This window comes from Cololabis saira, chromosome 8 (genome assembly GCF_033807715.1).
Source record: "Cololabis saira isolate AMF1-May2022 chromosome 8, fColSai1.1, whole genome shotgun sequence".
NCBI lineage: Eukaryota > Metazoa > Chordata > Actinopteri > Beloniformes > Belonidae > Cololabis > Cololabis saira.
In genome coordinates, this window is record NC_084594.1 from 3,004,996 (window position 1) to 3,023,023 (window position 18,028).

General features: G+C 49.7%; 2 protein-coding genes and 1 long non-coding RNA gene across 3 annotated transcripts; 1 reads left to right on the top strand and 2 right to left on the bottom strand.

Moving 5' to 3' along the window:
- Window positions 1-241: 241 nt before the first annotated feature.
- On the bottom strand, window positions 242-3,051 carry LOC133449224 (uncharacterized). The gene is made up of 3 exons (XR_009783012.1): window positions 2,015-3,051; window positions 967-1,057; window positions 242-643 (listed from the first exon to the last, which is right to left on the bottom strand). It is a non-coding gene; the product is annotated as an uncharacterized LOC133449224 (long non-coding RNA).
- Window positions 3,052-3,215: 164 nt separating this feature from the next.
- On the bottom strand, window positions 3,216-5,976 carry LOC133449225 (E3 ubiquitin-protein ligase TRIM35-like). The gene has a single exon (XM_061728357.1). The coding sequence runs from the start codon at window positions 5,912-5,914 to the stop codon at window positions 4,541-4,543; it is 1,374 nt and encodes a 457-aa protein (XP_061584341.1). The 5' UTR covers window positions 5,915-5,976; the 3' UTR covers window positions 3,216-4,540.
- A 3,612-nt stretch (window positions 5,977-9,588) lies between these two features.
- On the top strand, window positions 9,589-10,986 carry LOC133449084 (E3 ubiquitin-protein ligase TRIM35-like). The gene has a single exon (XM_061728216.1). It carries the CDS (start codon window positions 9,589-9,591, stop codon window positions 10,984-10,986), a length of 1,398 nt encoding a protein of 465 aa, XP_061584200.1.
- The last annotated feature ends 7,042 nt before the right edge of the window (window positions 10,987-18,028 follow it).

The following is an 18,028-nucleotide window of genomic DNA, read 5'->3' on the forward strand; positions in this document are numbered from 1 at the left end:
TCACTTTCAGTTTTATTTTGTATTTATTTATTTCACTTTGAGCTTTATGACCCAAATATTTACTAATTTAAGAGCGAAAACCATAAAAACTCGACAAACTTTGTGGGAATGTTCCCTCTTTCCGCTGTTTTCCAGCTAAAAGATGACGTTATTTAACTTTCTTACACCCTCGACGTGACATTTACGTCGTATTGTGGACATTCATTAACTCACAGATATGAAACAGTGCGTGAGGTGAAAATATATATTTATCCTTCATTTTACATGAAAACCAAAGTAATGCCTGTAGGAAGAAGGTCAAACATTCAGATTTGCACACGAACAAACAGATAAATGCAGAAGAAAACGTCTTTGAACCAGATCCAGGATAATAAAGTTTCTCAGGTTGAACCCGGAGACCTCTGGCCTGCAGATCCGTCCGGAGAGACGTCGCCTTCATCAGATCCAGGAGCAGCTCCGGTTCACGGCCCGGGGACTTTATCCTGGTTTAGAGTCGGTTCCACATCCAGAGCTCTGCGTGATTCCAGGTCGCATCACCTGAGTTATAGAAATGTGATTTCCTCCTCCAGGTTCTTGTAAACCTCCTCCTCCATCTCGGCGTACAGCTGGTCCATCTTCTGGAAAGCTCCGTATCCCTTTTTACCTGCAAAGAAGGGTGATGAAAAAGTTAAATAATCCCTGAAAACAATAAATAAGATATTTTAAATGATAGAGAAAACCTACGGAAGAGTATTGGGGCCAGGCAGGGGAAAAATAAGAATAATATTTTAGAGGAGGAATATTTTTTTTTCATTATGCACTTCGAGAAAAAGGTTGAAATGTCGAGACAAAAATCAAAATGTCGAGATTAATGTTGAAGTAAAATTTCGAGAAAAATGTCGAGAAAAAAGTTGAAAGCGACTAGAATTTTCTTTTTCAATAAAAACATTATTAAAAAAGAAAAGGAAAAGAAAGAGAAGCTGTCACCGAAGGAGAGGACGGTTTCCTTGGCAACGCTGCGGAGATCTTCGTCCTCCGTCCTCCACAGGTCTGAGATGAGCTCCACGCTCTCCACCGCCTGTCAATCACAAACACGGTGCATGCTGGGTAAACTGTGGGTGCTGGGGAGAAGCTGCACCCGCGGGTGTCTCTACTCACCCGTGGGTGTCTCTACTCACCCATGGGTGTCTCTGAACCAACCTGATCTCACAAAAATCTGTGAAATGCCCACGACCTCTCACCACTATTTCCCGTGGCACCAACACGGAAAGTGGTATAATTCCGTGTATATATCACGACAACGGATCCCATTGACTTCGCATACAAGATCCGTGGTGCTCACACGGAATTATACCATTTCCATGCTGGTGCCACGGAAAATACGGGTGAGAGGTCGTGGGGATTTCACGGATTTTTGTGAGATCAGGTTGCTCTGAACTCACCCGTGGGTGTCTCTACTCACCCGTGGGTGTCTCTTACTCACCCGTGGGTGTCTCTTACTCACCCGTGGGTGTCTCTTACTCACCCGTGGGTGTCTCTTACTCACCCGTGGGTGTCTCTACTCACCCGTGGGTGTCTCTACTCACCCGTGGGTGTCTCTTACTCACCCGTGGGTGTCTCTTACTCACCCGTGGGTGTCTCTACTCACCCGTGGGTGTCTCTACTCACCCGTGGGTGTCTCTTACTCACCCGTGGGTGTCTCTTACTCACCCGTGGGTGTCTCTACTCACCCGTGGGTGTCTCTACTCACCCGTGGGTGTCTCTTACTCACCCGTGGGTGTCTCTACTCACCCGTGGGTGTCTCTACTCACCTGTGGGTGTCTCTACTCACCCGTGGGTGTCTCTACTCACCCGTGGGTGTCTCTTACTCACCCGTGGGTGTCTCTTACTCACCCGTGGGTGTCTCTACTCACCCGTGGGTGTCTCTACTCACCCGTGGGTGTCTCTTACTCACCCGTGGGTGTCTCTTACTCACCCGTGGGTGTCTCTACTCACCCGTGGGTGTCTCTACTCACCCGTGGGTGTCTCTACTCACCCTCAGACTCTTCAGGGCCAGACAGGAGCTGAGCTGCAGCTGCAGGTCGGAGCTCTGCAGACTCTCCGTGTAGAAGACGACGGCCTGCAGGGTCAGAGGTCATAGACGTATAGACGTATCCGCCCCACGGAGCTGCTGCGATACGTCAACGTCGCCGCCATGTTGGATGTTCAAGACTGCGCTGTAAACTAATACAAGTAAATGGACTTATTTTGATAAAGCGCCTTTCTACAAAGAAATGTACGTTTTACGTCTCATTTATTCATTCACACACGCACTAATATACTTGGGAAACAGTTAGGCACCAAATATAATATATTTAATTTTCTCAGACAGCAAAAATAAGAACTTTATTGATCCGACATAGGAGTAATTCATGTTATATCAGCTATAGAGAACAAGGTAGTGCCGAAAAACAATATACAGGACTGTTTCCTCAGGTAAAAACAACACTTCAGATCTGTTAAAATCTAAATTTTGTTGGGATAAAAGGCTGGATCTAATAGCATTGATCTTACTTCTGAAGTGGTCTGCAAAGTCCTCGCATGCAGCATCAGATGCTGGTCTGGTGGATTTGTTAAAATCTGTGTTTATTAAAAGATTGATTGTTTTAAAAAGGAATTTAGAATTACTTTTGTTTTGTGTGATGAGGTTTGAAAAATGGAGGGTTCTTGCCAGTTTTACTGCGTTGTTGTAATTGTGTAGTTGTTCCTTGAAAATATCCAAGTCAATGCTTAATTTTGTTTTTCTCCATTTTCTTTCTGCAGTTCTTTTTCAATTTTTTAATCATCTCATTTCTCCATGGTGGTATAGTTCTGGCTTTTAATGTATTATTTTTAAATGGAGCTTCAGTATCAATGGCTGACTTCAGTTTGCTGTTAAAATGATCACCAATAAAATCACACCATGCAGGTAAAAACTGCGCAGGGGTGTGATGTAAAATGTCAATAAATGCTAAGCTTATATGCCGTTTCCTCTTAGTTCTCACTGGGACTTCCCGTTGGATAAAACTGGTGATATTAAAAAAAATACACAATAGTGGTCTGACACAGCCAGGTCAACAACAGAGAACCCACCAGCCGACAGGCCATAGATTATGATCAAATCTAAGGTGTGTCCTCTGTTGTGGGTAGGCTGTGTGACATGGTGTTTAAAATCCATACTGTTAAGAAGATTTAAAAACTCATTTGCATAATAATCCCTGTTGTCATCGATGTACATGTTAAAATCACCAGTTATTAAAATGGTATTCAGAATATATTGATGTTAAAAATTCTGAAAACTCTTGAATAAAACAGGAAGGAGGCTTGGGTGGCCTGTAGACTGTGATACATAAAACAGGTGGATTGATACAAACAAAATAATGATGCGTGTTTAAAGAAATTGTCTTAGTTACAATTGAGCTATTAACACACGTGAAGTCAGTTATCAGTTGTTATTGTTGTTAGCTGGATAGTTGAAGATAATCAACATACTCCTGATCAAGATGTTTCCATTTATTTTATTTCATCCACAACCTTTATAAATCAGTGCAAAAACAATTAGCTCCAAATACCAAATATATATATAACTCCCTGCGGTCTAAAGTCAAAGTGAATTTCATCTCACAAAAAAGGTAAATTATATTATTACGGCAGTTTTAAAGAGCATACATCTTTTATGTTTAAAAAATAAAAAAATTCTATATTGATTTTATTTCCCTCAACCCCCAAGTTTTACCGGCAGCATTTAAGACTCTTCTCGTAGCAGTACCACATCTGACCAGGTGGGGGAGATCTAGATCTACTGGTGAGTGGGGATCAATCAGCCGATCAGCCGATCATCTCAGGACACTTCCAGCCAATCAGCCACCGGGAGGCGGACCCGACTGCAACCCAACCTTTGTCCCAGGGTAGCTCTGATAGTTACAGTGTTTCCATGGCAACCAGCCAGGTCAGCTAAGCTAAAACAGGTCTGGGATTGACACAAGGTGGGCGTGTCCCAACCGTCCTCCCAGACCTGTTCTTTCTCTCGCTTCCAACAAAGCTGCAAACAAGGAAACAAAGAAACGAGAAAACAAGGAAACGAGAAAACAAGGAAACAGGCTTTTCAAGCTCTCGTCTGGTCCGACCTGTCTTGTAACACGACTTCCTCTCATGATCGCTGTCCCCATAAGGTCAGACGTGGTATTTCTACATAGAGTGGCTTTGCTTGTTTATCACACACCAGTCATCAATATTTATCTGAGACCAAGATCCGTCACCAATCACATGATCAATCATCATTATCAACAACACTGAGTTACTGTTAGATCATCATCCAGAAGCATCGATCCTGGATTCACGTTCACAGATCAGCCAACATTTTAATCTGGAACTGAAACGCTGAGACACGCTGGAGCTGAACGAGTCCCAGTCAGAGTCAACAAGTCAGACAAGAATGTCAAATGCAAACGAGCCAGACGATGATACGACCTTCCAGTGGATGTTGACTCGTCTCAGGGTTCAGGGTCTGGTCTCCCCACGATGTCCCGACCCGCCTAAATCGTCATGGCAACCTTTGTGGCAGGATCTCCAGTGGTTCTGAGCCCCGAGTGTACATGTAAGGAAACAGCGTGCCCGTGAACGTGTGCATGAAGGTGTGGATGGCTGTCTTTGTTTCAGCATCCAAAAACACCATCTTCCCCTTGTCGAAGTCCAGACCAACCCCGATCGTCTGGGGCGCCCCCGCCTGCAGGTCTTGCTCGGAGCCCGATCCAGCCAACGCCTTGTATCTACCGTCCTTGAGTGAGATCCTCCACCGCCGCGGCTCCGCTGTGTCGCCACCATCGTCTTCCAGCATTCCCAGCTCCCAGTCAGCGTTGCCTTCAACATCCACTATCCACACGTGAGTCCCTGACTCCATCCCTTCGGAGCCCAGGACGGTGCCGGGGAACCTGGTCCTCTCCGGGTTTCTCGGCAGATCTCGCGACCCCCCGAACGTGACGCTCAGCAGGTCGTCCGACACGACGAGCTCTGGGTCGGCGGTGTTTGGATCCAGGATCACAGGACTGTAGTTCACCATGTCCTTCATCTCATTCATGATGTTGAAGGTCAGGTTGCCCAGATGTTTGGCCACATCTATCAAAGCCCCTGGAACCGGCACCGGGTCCTGCAGAACCGGGCCCTGCTTGACCCTCCCGGTCAGTACCTTGTGGTTGAGCAGCAGCGAGACGTCTCCGTCTCTCAGCTCCGTCTCCCTCGCTCTGATCGTGTCTGAAAGAGCGTCCATGTCCCGGGTCAGAGCCTCCACCTTATCCTTCATCGCCCGACTCTTCTGCTCCTCTTCCTCCTTCAGCGCCTCCACCCTCGCCTTCTCTTCCTGATCCAGGAACTGGTGAAGCTCCTGAAACTCCTGCCGGATCTGCTTCTCGGTGTCCCGGGCCTGGACCTGGAGGTATTCTGCCGTGGAGATGCAGTCCCCCCTCACCTGCTGAAAGAGCGTCAGCTTCCTCCGGAGGGGTTTCAGGCCTCTCTGCAGCCGCCGGCGGAGATCCTGGGCCGCCTCGTCGATAGGTCTGAAGCGGTGGTTGCTGTGAGTCTTGGAGTCCCGACAGACCAAGCAGATCAGCTCCTGGTGGTCCAGACAGAAGATCTTGAGCTTCTCACCATGCTGGCTGCACATGTGCTCGGACCCTGCTGCCGCTCGCCGCTCCTTGTCCTGCAGAAAGGCCTCGCACAGGTTCTTCAGCGCCAGGTTGCAAGGAGGCTCGCTCTTCGATGACTTCCTCTTGCAACACGGACACGGTTGTGTTTCCTGCTGCGCCCACCACGACTGGAGGCAGGCCCGGCAGAAGCTGTGGCTGCACATCAGGATGACCGGGTCTTTGAAAATGTCCTGGCAAACGGGACACGAGAGGTTTTCCTCCGAGCTGGAGGCCATGTTCTCTCCCGGCGATGCTGGCGGTTCAGACTGTCAGTTACTTTGGATTCTGATGTCTGAGGGCGTCGTCAGTCAGCAATGAGGACTGACAGTTTCCTGGTTGAGTTGGAGTGCAAACTCCAGTGTGTGTGTGTGTGTGTGTGTGTGTGTGTGTGTGTGTGTGTGTGTGTGTGTGTGTGTGTGTGTGTGTGTGTGTGTGTGTGTGTGTGTGTGTGTGTGTGTGTGTGTGTATGTGTGTGTGTGTGTGTATGTGTGTGTGTGTGTGTGTGTGTGTGTGTGTGTGTGTGTGTGTGTGCGCCTTATCTCACTTTACAACACTACTCCAATGTGAACCAGCTTTTTCACATCACTTATTTACAGCTGCTGTGTTCAAAGGTTGCAGAACATTGATCCACTAAACTGTTGGTCACGTGATTAAAACCGGAGCTCAAATTCTGAAACAGAAAACCACACTGACCACTAGGGACCAGATCCAGACCTTACAGTTCCTTCGCCTATAACTCTATCCCTGTAGTCAGAGGAAGTGCAGGTCCTGATCCGGACCCTTGTGGTCGGTTCTTCAGGTCCAGATCCGGACCCTTGTGGTCGGTTCTGCAGGTCTGGTTGCTTCCACGTAGAAGCTCAAGCTTAACACATTCATGTTGTGGGTTTGCAGAGGTTCGTCCTCATGGACAACCCCAGCAACCCCAGTCTTCCTCTGAGCTGGAGGCCAAGTTCTCTCCGGGCGACGCTGACGGTTCAGACTGTCAGTGACTTTCACTTCTGATGATCTCTGATGTCTGACGGCGTCGTCGTCAGTCAGGAATCCGGACCGACTGGTTCCCTGGTTGAGTTAGAGTGGGTGGAGCTTCATGCAAACTGCTGTGTGTGTGTGTGTGTGTGTGTGTGTGTGTGTGTGTGTGTGTGTGTGTGTGTGTGTTTGTGTGTGTTTTGTCTCACTTTACCAGACTTGTTTCTTGCATGTCATCACATCACATTTTATTAAATAGACTAAGGAACCTGGTCGGCGTCTCTGGTACTGCTCTTAACTGGTTCACGTCCTACCTCACTGATCAACGTTTTTTCGTAAATATGGATACATATTCCTCAGGAACCTATAAGATAAGGTGTGGGGTTCCCCAAGGGTCAATTTTAGGTCCAACTCTTTTTAATCTGTACATCCTGCCCCTTGGGGACGTCATCAGGAGACACGGCATCAGCTTCCATAGTTACGCTGACGATACACAACTGTACATCGCCGTGTCTCCTGATGACACTGGGCCAATTGATGCCCTTTTTAACTGTATTTTAGACATCAAGTCATGGATGGCAGCAAACTTCCTACAGCTCAACCAGGGCAAAACGGAGGTCTTAGTCATCGATCCTGAAGGCCAGAGAGAGAACCTTTTACCAAAGTTACAGGATTTTAAACCCTCAAAATCAGTTACAAATCTGGGCGTGATTTTTGACTCTGAGCTCACTTTTATTCCACATATTAAAAACATAACAAAGATAGGTTTTTACCATCTTAAGAACATAGCCAGACTCGCCCGTTTCTCTCTCAGGCCAGTATGGAGGTGCTAATGCTTTTATCTCATGTCGTTTAGATTATTGTAACGCCCTGCTCTCTGGTCTTCCCAAAAAGAACATGTACAACCTACAACTATTACAGAATTCAGCCGCACGGGTGCTGACGAGGACCAGAGGGCGGGAGCACATTACACCTGTTTTAAATTCGCTGCATTGGCTCCCCGTGCGCTTCAGGATCAATTTTAAGGTTCTTTTACTAGTTTTTATGTATCTTAATGGTCTTGGGCCTTCTTATTTGTCTGCACTACTTTTACCCTATCGACCCTCGTGGACCCTGAGGTCCTCCGGTGCCTTTTAACGATACCAAAAGTTAGAACCAGGCATTCAGTTATTATGGCCCCGATTGTGGAACAGCCTCCCGGAGAACCTCAGGGCCGCAGGAAGGACCCTGACAAGCCGGTGCCATGTGGGCTGGGTAGCAGTCGTGGCCTCGACGACCCAATTCCTGGACCAAAACCCTCACAGTGGGGACATGGAATGTCACCTCGCTGGGGGGGAAGGAGCCAGAGCTTGTGCGTGAGGTTGAGAGATACCGGCTTGAGATAGTCGGGCTCACCTCCACACATGGCTTGGGCTCTGGAACCAGCTCCTTGAAGGGGGCTGGACCCTCCACTACTCTGGAGTTGCCCAGGGTGAGAGGCGGCGGGCTGGTGTGGGCTTGGTTATAGCCCCTCAGCTCAGTCGCCATGTGTTGGAGTTCACCCCGGTGAATGAGAGGGTCGCTTCCCTGCGCCTTCGGGTCGGGAAAAGGTCTCTCACTGTTGTTTGTGGTGGGCCGAACCGCAGTGCAGAGTACCCGGCCTTCTTGGAGTCTCTGGGAGGGGTACTTGATACTGCTCCAACTGGGGACTCCATTGTTCTACTGGGGGACTTCAACGCTCACGTGGGCAATGACAGTGATACATGGAGAGGCGTGATTGGGAGGAACGGCCTCCCCGATCTGAACCCGAGTGGTGTTTTGTTGTTGGACTTCTGTGCTAGTCACAGTTTGTCCATAACGAACACCATGTTCAAGCATAAGGGTGTCCATCAGTGCACGTGGCACCAGGACACCCTAGGCCGGAGGTCAATGATCGACTTTGTCGTTTCACCTGACCTTCGGCCGTATGTCTTGGACACTTGGGTGAAGAGAGGGGCTGAGCTGTCAACTGATCACCACCTGGTGGTGAGTTGGATGCGCTGGCGGAGGAGGAGGTTGGACAGACCGGGCAGGCCCAAACGGATTGTGAGGGTCTGTTGGGAACGTCTGGCCGAGCCCTCTGTCAGGGACATCTTCAACTCCCACCTCCGAGAGAGCTTCTCTCAGATCCCGGGGGAGGCGGGGGACATTGAGTCCGAGTGGACCATGTTCTCTGCCTCCATTATCGACGCAGCGACTCAAAGTTGTGGACGCAAGGTCTCCGGTGCCTGTCGTGGCGGCAATCCTAGAACCCGGTGGTGGACACCGGAAGTACAGGATGCCGTCAGACTGAAGAAGGAGTCCTACCGGGCTATGTTGGCCTGTGGGACTCCTGACGCAGTCGATAGGCACCGGCAGGCCAAGCGAGCTGCGGCTCGGGCGTTCCTGGAGGCAAAAACTCAGACCTTGCGTCCACAACTCCGAGCTGCCGCGTCGACAATGGAGGCAGTCCCTGACAGAGGGCTCAGCCAGACGTTCCCAACAGACCCTCACAATCCGTTTGGGTCTGCGGGCGGTCTGTCCAGCCTCCTCCTCCGCCAGCGCATCCAACTCACCACTAGGTGGTGATCAGTTGACAACTCAGCTCCTTTCTTCACCTGTTTATAAAATAACCAGTGATGTGAAAAAACTGGTTCACGCTGGAGTAGTCTGGTAAAGTGAGATAAGGCACACACACACAAACACACACACACACACACACACACACACACACACACACACACACACACACACACACACACACACACACACACACACACACACACACACACACACATACTGGAGTTTGCATGAAGCTCTGCCCACTCTAACTCCGCCAGGAAACCAGTCGGTCCGGATTCTTGACTGACAACGCCCTCAGACATCAGAAATCCTCAGAAGTGAAAGTAACTTACAGTCTGAACCGTCAGCGCCGCTCGGAGAGAACATGGCCTCCAACTCGGAGGAAGACCTCTTGTGTCCCGTTTGCCAGGAAATTTTCAAAGACCCGGTCGTCCTGTCGTGCAGCCACAGCTTCTGCCGGGCCTGCCTCCAGAAGTGTCCGTGCTGCCAGAGGAAGTCATCGAGGACCGACCCTCCTCGCAACCTGGCACTGAAGAACCTGTGCGAGGCCTTTCTGAGGGACGGGGAGCGGCGGGCGGCAGCAGGGTCTGAGCACATGTGCAGCCTGCATGGTGAGAAGCTCCAGCTCTTCTGTCTGGACCACCAGGAGCTGATCTGCTTGGTCTGCCGGGACTCCAGGACTCACAGCAACCACCGGTTCAGACCCATCGACGAGGCAGCCCAGGATATCCGCCAGGAGCTGCAGAGAGACCTGACACCCCTCTGGGAGAAGCTGACGATCTTCCAGCAGGTGACGGGGGACTGCATCTACACGGCAGACTACCTCCCGGTCCAGGCCCGGGAAACCGAGAATAAAATCCGGCAGGAGTTTCAGACGCTTCACCAGTTCCTGGATCAGGAAGAAAAAGCCAGGGTGGAGGCACTGTGGGAGGAGGAGGAGCAGAAGAGTCGGGCGATGAAGGAGAAGGTGGAGGCTCTGACCCGGGACATGGACGCTCTTTCAGACACGATCAGAGCGACGGAGACGGAGCTGAGAGCCGGAGACGTTTCGCTGCTGCTCAACCGCGAGGTGGCGACCGGGAGGGTGAGGCAGGGCCCGGTTCTGCAGGACCCGGAGCCGGTTCCAGGGGCTTTAATAGATGTGGCCAAACATCTGGGCAACCTGACCTTCAACATCTGGAATAAGATGAAGAACATGTTGGGCTACAGTCCCGTGATCCTGGATCCAAACACCGCCGACCCAGAGCTCCTCGTGTCTGACGACCTGCTGAACGTCAAATTCGTGGGGTTGCGAGATCTGCCGAGCAACCCAGAGAGGACCAGGTTCCCCGGCACCATCCTGGGCTCTGAGGGGGTGAAGTCAGGGATTCATACTTGGATAGTGGATGTTGGAGGCAACGCAGACTGGGAGGTGGGAATACTGGAAGCCGATGGTGGCGACACAACGGAACTGCGGCGGTGGAGGATTTCACTCAACGACGGTAGATACAAGGCGTTGGCTGGATCGGGCTCGGCGCAAGACCTGCAGGTGGGGGAGCCCCACAAGATCATAGTTCATCTGGACTTCGAGGAGGGGGAGCTGTCGTTCTTGGATCTTGAAACAGAACCAGTCATGCACACCTTCACGCACACGTTCACGGGTGTGATGTTTCCTTACGTGTACACCCGGAGCTCAGACCCACTGGAGATCCTGACATTCAAGGCTTCCGTGACAATACCAAGTTGGGCAGGTCAGGTGCCGGGACCAGACCCTGAACCCTGAGACGAGGGGGTCGTATCATCGTCCGCCTCGTTTGCATTTGACGTTCTTGTCTGACTTGTGGACTCTGACCGTGACTCGTTTAGCTCCAGCATGTCTCAGCGTTTCAGTTCCAGATTAAAATGTTGGCTCATCTGTGAACGTGAATCCAGGAAAGATGCTTCTGGATTATGATCTAACAGTAACTCATGATGATTGATAATGATGATTGATCATGTGACTGGTGACGGGACCGTTGTCTCAGACAATCCTGTAAATATTGATGACTGGTGTGTGACAAGCAAAGCTATGTAGAAATACCACGTCTGACCGAAAACGCCGAAACGGATGTGTATTGCGTTATCAGCACGTAAAGCCTGAATTATGGTTCTGCGTTAAATCGACGGCGTAGCCTACGGCGTAGGGTACGCGGCGACGCATACCCTACCCCGTAGGCTCTTCGTGTGTGTAATGCGGAACCATAAATCAGCCTTAAGTGTAGTGTTCATAGTTAGCAGGATGTGAGTTGGCTGCATTTGAAAAAGTTCAAATTTTCTTGACAACACAGATAAGCTACATAGAAGACTTATGTGATGAGTATACTGGGCATGTTGATTGATACTGTAGTTAAGTTCTGAGACTCGTAACCTTGCCATACCTTAGCTTTGACTGAATTGACGCCACTGGTCAGCGTCCTGAGATGACCGACTGATCGGCTGATTGATTTATTTTTCAAACATAAAAGATGTATGCTCTTTTAAAACAGTTGTGTGTTTTCATTTCAGACTTAAAGTGGATGCCCCCCCCTCTCCGATCCCCCTCATATCTATGTTTAAAAAAAAAAAAAAAAAAGCTTATTGTTGATATCCTCTGAGTAAAATAGTTGTGTGTTCGACACATCTAGACTTAAACTCGCTGTTGTCACTGTTCGTCCACAGGAGTGACGGGCTGGTGTCAGGGTTACGATAACAGTGTTAGCCTCGGTAAGGGTTAATGTAGCATTGGCAGAGATGTCAGAACTACCAACCCGGACTTCCGGGTCACTGCTCGTGTGGTGACCGGTGGCATAACAAGCGGCTATTTTTATGTGTTTTATGGTGTTTTTTAAGTGTTTTTATGGTGTTTTTTAAGGACTATTCATGCGTACTGCCAATTACATCTTGTCCCCTATGTTTTGGACTACTGAGCCTGTGTTAAGTGACTGTGTGGAGTTTGCCGTGTGTTGTTGGAGGCCGTTTGTAGCACGGAAGCTAACAAGGCTAGTGCTGGCTAGCACTAGCTCCTACACTACAGCACGATGGATTGTACTAGAATCCTGTGGATTGTGGTGTTCCTGCTGGACCTCATGGACTACGTTTTCTGCCTATCAAGTGGATACAGTCTTCCGGACGTACAACGGATTACATACTCCAGGGACATGCTTCTGCAGCTGCGGTTGCAGTCCGACCAAGTTGTCTTCACCGAGGAGCTACCGGAGCTGATACAACGTAAACATTCTCCTGGTCATTCGGACACGCTACACCATAAAAAGAAGGTAACACGGAGGGGGAAGAAAAAAGCTGGAGTTAGAGCTAGACTGAAGCGTGGAAAAGTGAAACACCGGACACTTCCCTCAGTCATTCTAGCTAATGTACGCTCACTCCGCAATAAGACTGACGAACTGCAAGCCAATGTCAATCACATGTATGAATATAGGACAGCATCAATTCTAGCTTTTACTGAGACATGGTTAAATGAAAACGACAGTAATGATGCGCTGCACATAGATGGCTTTGGCTCTCCCACAAGGCTTGACAGAGACTCTGCACTCACTGGAAAGCATCATGGAGGGGGGGTCTGCATCTATGTCAACTCACTCTGGTGTTCAACTGTTGTGGTCAGGGAAGAGTTGTGTAACTCCGACATTGAACTGCTGGCTATTTCCCTTCGCCCATTCCACCTTCCACGGGAGTTTCCACAAATTTTTATCATCCTGGTTTACATTCACCCCAAAGCGAAAGCTTCTGCTGCTACTGAACATGTCAAGAAAACTTTGAACAGGCTAGAATCAGCTTCTCCAGATGCTCCCAAATTCATCATGGGTGACCTTAACCACTGTCCACTTGACAAAACCCTTAAAGGTTTTTATCAGTACATTGACTGTCCCACACGACTCGGAAAGACACTAGATAAATGCTATGGTTCCATTCCTAGTGCATACAGAGCTGTTCCCCTCCCCCCCCTAGGCTCTGCAGACCATAACGGAATTCTGCTTGCTCCAGCTTATCTACCTGTTGTCAAGAGGACAGACAAAATAACCAAGAACATCAAACAATGGACTCCAGACAGCGTTGACAGGCTACAGGGCTGTTTTGAAACCACTGACTGGAATTGTTTACTGTCCTCTAATAACATTGATGAGCAGGTAGACACAGTGACTGATTACATCTCCTTTTGTGTGGACAGTATAATCCCTACCAAAACCATCACAATATTCCCCAACAATAAACCCTGGGTCACTAAAGAACTTAAACAAGTACTTAATAAGAAAAAAAGGATTTTCTTCACTGGCTCAGAGGAGGAAAAGAAGGAGGTCAGCCGAGAGGTCAAACGTGCCATAAAAAAGGCCAAACTGGATTACAAGAACAAAGTGGAGGTCTCCTTTACCCAGGGGAACCTCCGCTCTGCCTGGCAAGGCCTGAAGAACATGGCAGCTGTGAACTGCACAACATCCAGTCGCAAACCCATCCAGGTTGATGGCTGCAGCACAACATCTCTACCAGATGACCTCAACTCATTCTTTTCAAGATTTGAAAGGGACAACAATGCAGAGCTAAAGACCTTCATCTCCTCGGTCCATCCTGATGACCCATCCATCACCTTCAGCAGGGAAGAGGTGGTGAGAGCCCTCAAGAGGACAAAACTCAACACTGCCACTGGACCTGACAACATCTGTGGACGGACCCTGAAGTACTGTGCTGAGCAGCTGGGGGAGGTGTTCCAGCAGCTGTTCCAGACCTCCATGAACTGCAGCACAGTGCCTCTGAAATGGAAACATTCCACAATCATTCCCATTCCCAAGAAGGGCCCCACCAAAGTTTTAAACGACCTGAGGCCGGTGGCCTTGACCTCTCTGGTAATGAAAGCGATGGAGAGGATTGTCAAAAACTCCATCACACAGTACGTTGAGCCCTTGATGGATCCGCTGCAGTTCGCATACAGGGCCGGCCGGGGAGTGGACGACGCCAAGATATTTATCTTGGAGACCATCCACACACATCTGGAGACCCCCAACACCATCGCCAGGCTCCTGTTTGCGGACTTCTCTTCTGCTTTCAACACCATGCAGCCACACATCCTTGCAGAGAAGTTAATAACCCGCTTCAATCTGGATTACCAGCTCACCATGTGGATTATTGACTTTTTAACCAACCGGTCACAGAGGGTGCTTGTTAATGGCTCCTTTTCTAACGTTGTCCACACCTCCACCGGCTCCCCACAGGGCTGTGTCCTATCGCCTCTGCTTTACATCCTTTACACCGATGACTGTAGGTCCACTCAGCCAAATTGTCATCTGGTAAAATTTGCCGATGACACAGTCCTGCTCTCTCTGCTCTCTGCCCCCAACCTACACCACAGCTCTGTTCTTCAGGACTTTATCACCTGGTGCGAGGGTGCTTGTCTCCAGCTGAACTCAACTAAGACCAAAGAGCTGATTATAACATTCTCCAGCAAGCAGAGACAACTGGCAGAGGCCGTCACTACCATCATCCGGGGGGAGCCGGTGGAGGTGGTGGAGGAGTACAGATACTTGGGCACAATCTTCGATGGCCTCCTGAAGTTTTCCTCTAACATTGAGGAGATCATTAGGAAGTGTCATCAGAGACAATATCTGCTCAGGAAATTGACATCATTTGGTGTGAACAAAGACATTCTCCTGACCTTCTACCACGCATTCATTGAGAGTATCCTAATATTCTCATTCATCTCCTGGTTTCACTCCATCACCCTGCAAGATCGGTCACACCTACTCAGCATCACGAAAGTCTGCTCTAAAATCATTGGACACCCTGTTAGAGCTTTGTCTGCTTTTTGCGACCAACAAACCTTCCGCTCTGCTCACAGGATCCTGCACGACCCCGCACATGCACTTCACTCAATGTTCGAGTGGCTCCCATCAGGTCGCAGGCTGCGATGTCCACGCTGCAGAACACAGAGGAGGAGGGCCACCTTTGTCCCCAGAGCAGTCAAGCTCTTAAACGACGACCCCTCCCTGTCTCAACGGCGACTGATTTAATCCACATAGCACTTTTAACAGTAAGCACAAAGCACTTTTACTGGCAGTAGCTTGGATATTTTTAACTGCACACCCTATGTATGTATGTATGTATGTATGTATGTTGTCTTTTAATGCTGCTCCTTATGCCTTTTAAATTGCCCCTCGGGGACAAATAAAGTGTTTTGAATTGAATTGAATTGAATTGAACCATCAAGTGGTGCGCTGACTAGCTCAGCTACATGGGTTAGCTATCTATGTACGCGTTGGGATTTGAACATGTTTAAAAAGCTGAATGTCATCTGGACTGGGGTCTGGGGTCGGGTCTGGACTTGGCGCTCAGTGACTGGACTACAACACTGAAACGCAGCAGGTGTTGGGCCACAGTCATATGTGAACACGGGAAGCTTTCATTTAAACTTTAAGGCCCAGCTCTGAGGCCTCACTCTGAGAGGTTCCCCCATTTTGATTGATTCATTTTGATAAACCTCTAAGCCTTTAGTGAGTACTGTGAAGAAGTGGACAGAGAAGTCAAAGCTGAAGCTTCAGGCCTGCTTTGACTGCACGGACTGGAGTGTTTTTGAAGCTGTTGCCTCAGATCTGCATGAACTTACGGACACTGTGACATCCTATATCAGTTATTGTGAGGACATGTGTGTTCAGACTAAGACCTTATGCACATACAACAACAACAAGCCCTGGTTCACACCGAACCTCAGGAAGCTGCGCCGAGCCAAGGAGGAGGCCTACAGAAGCGGTGATGGAGCCAAGGAGGAGGCCTACAGAAGCGGTGATGGAGCCAAGGAGGAGGCCTACAGAAGCGGTGATGGAGCCAAGGAGGAGGCCTACAGAAGCGGTGATGGAGCCAAGGAGGAGGCCTACAGAAGCGGTGATGGAGCCAAGGAGGAGGCCTACAGAAGGTGATGGAGCCAAGAAGGAGGCCTACAGAGGTGGTGATGGAGCCATGGAGGAGGCCTACAGAAGGTGATGGAGCCAAGGAGGAGGCCTACAGAGGTGGTGATGGAGCCAGAGAGGAGGCCTACAGAAGGTGATGGAGCCAAGGAGGAGGCATACAGAAGGTGATGGAGCCAGAGAGGAGGCCTACAGAAGGTGATGGAGCCAAGGAGGAGGCCTACAGAAGGTGATGGAGCCAAGGAGGAGGCCTACAGAAGCGATGATTGAGCCCTGTTCAATCAGGCCAAGAACACGCTGACGAGGGAGATCAGAAGAGCAAAGAGGAGCTACAGAGAAAGACTGCAGAGTCGCCGCTCTGCCAACCCTGACCCCCTCTTCTGTGTGGAGAGGTCTGCAGAACATCACCCGGGTTCAGAAGAACATCTGCAGAACATCACCCGGGTTCAGAAGAACATCTGCAGAACATCACCGGATTCAGAAAAACATCTGCAGAACATCACCGGGTTCAGAAGAACATCTGCAGAACATCACCCGGGTTCAGAAGAACAGCTCCACGCCCTGCAGGCAGCCTCAGGCTCGCGAACCAACTGAACCGTTTTTACTGCAGGTTCGAAGATGCGGCCAGCAGCAAACCACAATCACACCCACACCTCCCCCAGCTGCTCCACCATCACCCCCCTCCCCCCCAGCTTCCCGTATATTCACACCTCACCACAGCCAACCCGCCCTACATCTGTCTCTCATGCCTCAAAAGCTCCACCATCATCCCAGTCCCCAAGAAACCCACCATCACAGGACTAAATGACTACAGGCCTGTTGCCCTGACATCTGGGGTCATGAAATCCTTTGAGCGGCTGGTGTTGAGCCACCTGAAGGACACCACAGGCTCCCTGCTCGACCCCCTGCAGTTTGCCTACCGGGCAAACAGGTCGGTGGATGACGCAGTCAACATCGGACTGCACCACATCCTGCGTCACCTCGACACCCCAGGGACGCACGTGAGGATCCTGTTCGTGGACTTCAGCTCGGCATTCAACACCATCACTCCTTGAAATCCTCCACCAGAAGCTCACCCAGCTCACAGTGCCTGCCTCCACCTGTCAGTGGATTACCAGCTTCCTGAGTGTCAGGAGGCAGCAGGTGAGGTTGGGGAGCATCACATCCAGCACCCGCACCATCAGCACTGGCGCCCCCCAGGGGTGCGTCCTCTCGCCACTGCTCTTCTCCCTCTATACAAATGACTGCACCTCAGGGGGCTCTTCTGTTAAGCTCCTGAAGTACGCGGATGACACCACAGTCATCGGCCTGATCCGGGAAGGTGACGAGTCCGTGTAGGAAAAACCCACCGCCAATTTGTTTTGTATAATTGTATATATGTTATTTTATTCAGAGCTGTCATTTTTCTCTACCTCAAACTGCTGCACCTTAGTTGTTTATTTGTATATATGTCAACAAGTACCACATTTGTTTATTTACTGCCTAAAGAGCGAAATAACCGGAGTCAAATTCCTTGTTGGACAATGTTCGAACCTGGCCAACAAAGATGATTCTGATTCTGATTCTGAAATAGAGGCTGGTTTGGGAGGACGGGTCGGTTACGAGAGGCTCATTAGGAGAAGAAAACTCTTTTTTTTTTTAGGGTGACTTTGGTGTCTTTGGATTTATGTCATTTATAGAAATATAGACCGGTTCTCAGCTGGTTCCCCAGTTGAACCAGAACCAGCCCTGGAACCGGTTTGGTGGAAAAGGGGCTACATGAGAAAAGATTTAATTAACACCCATGTCTTCTCTCTCTTCTCTCTGGTCTCCAGGCATGACCTGACGACGGCGACGTCTGGCTGCTTCCATCTCTTCGGGCTCCATCCCAGCTCCGTGGGGTAGAACCGCTGATCCCCG

Bases quoted from the DNA above. Each gene is read 5' to 3' on its own strand.
- LOC133449225 (XM_061728357.1), bottom strand. From the start codon at position 5,914: ATGGCCTCCAGCTCGGAGGAAAACCTCTCGTGTCCCGTTTGCCAGGAC.
- LOC133449084 (XM_061728216.1), top strand. From the start codon at position 9,589: ATGGCCTCCAACTCGGAGGAAGACCTCTTGTGTCCCGTTTGCCAGGAA.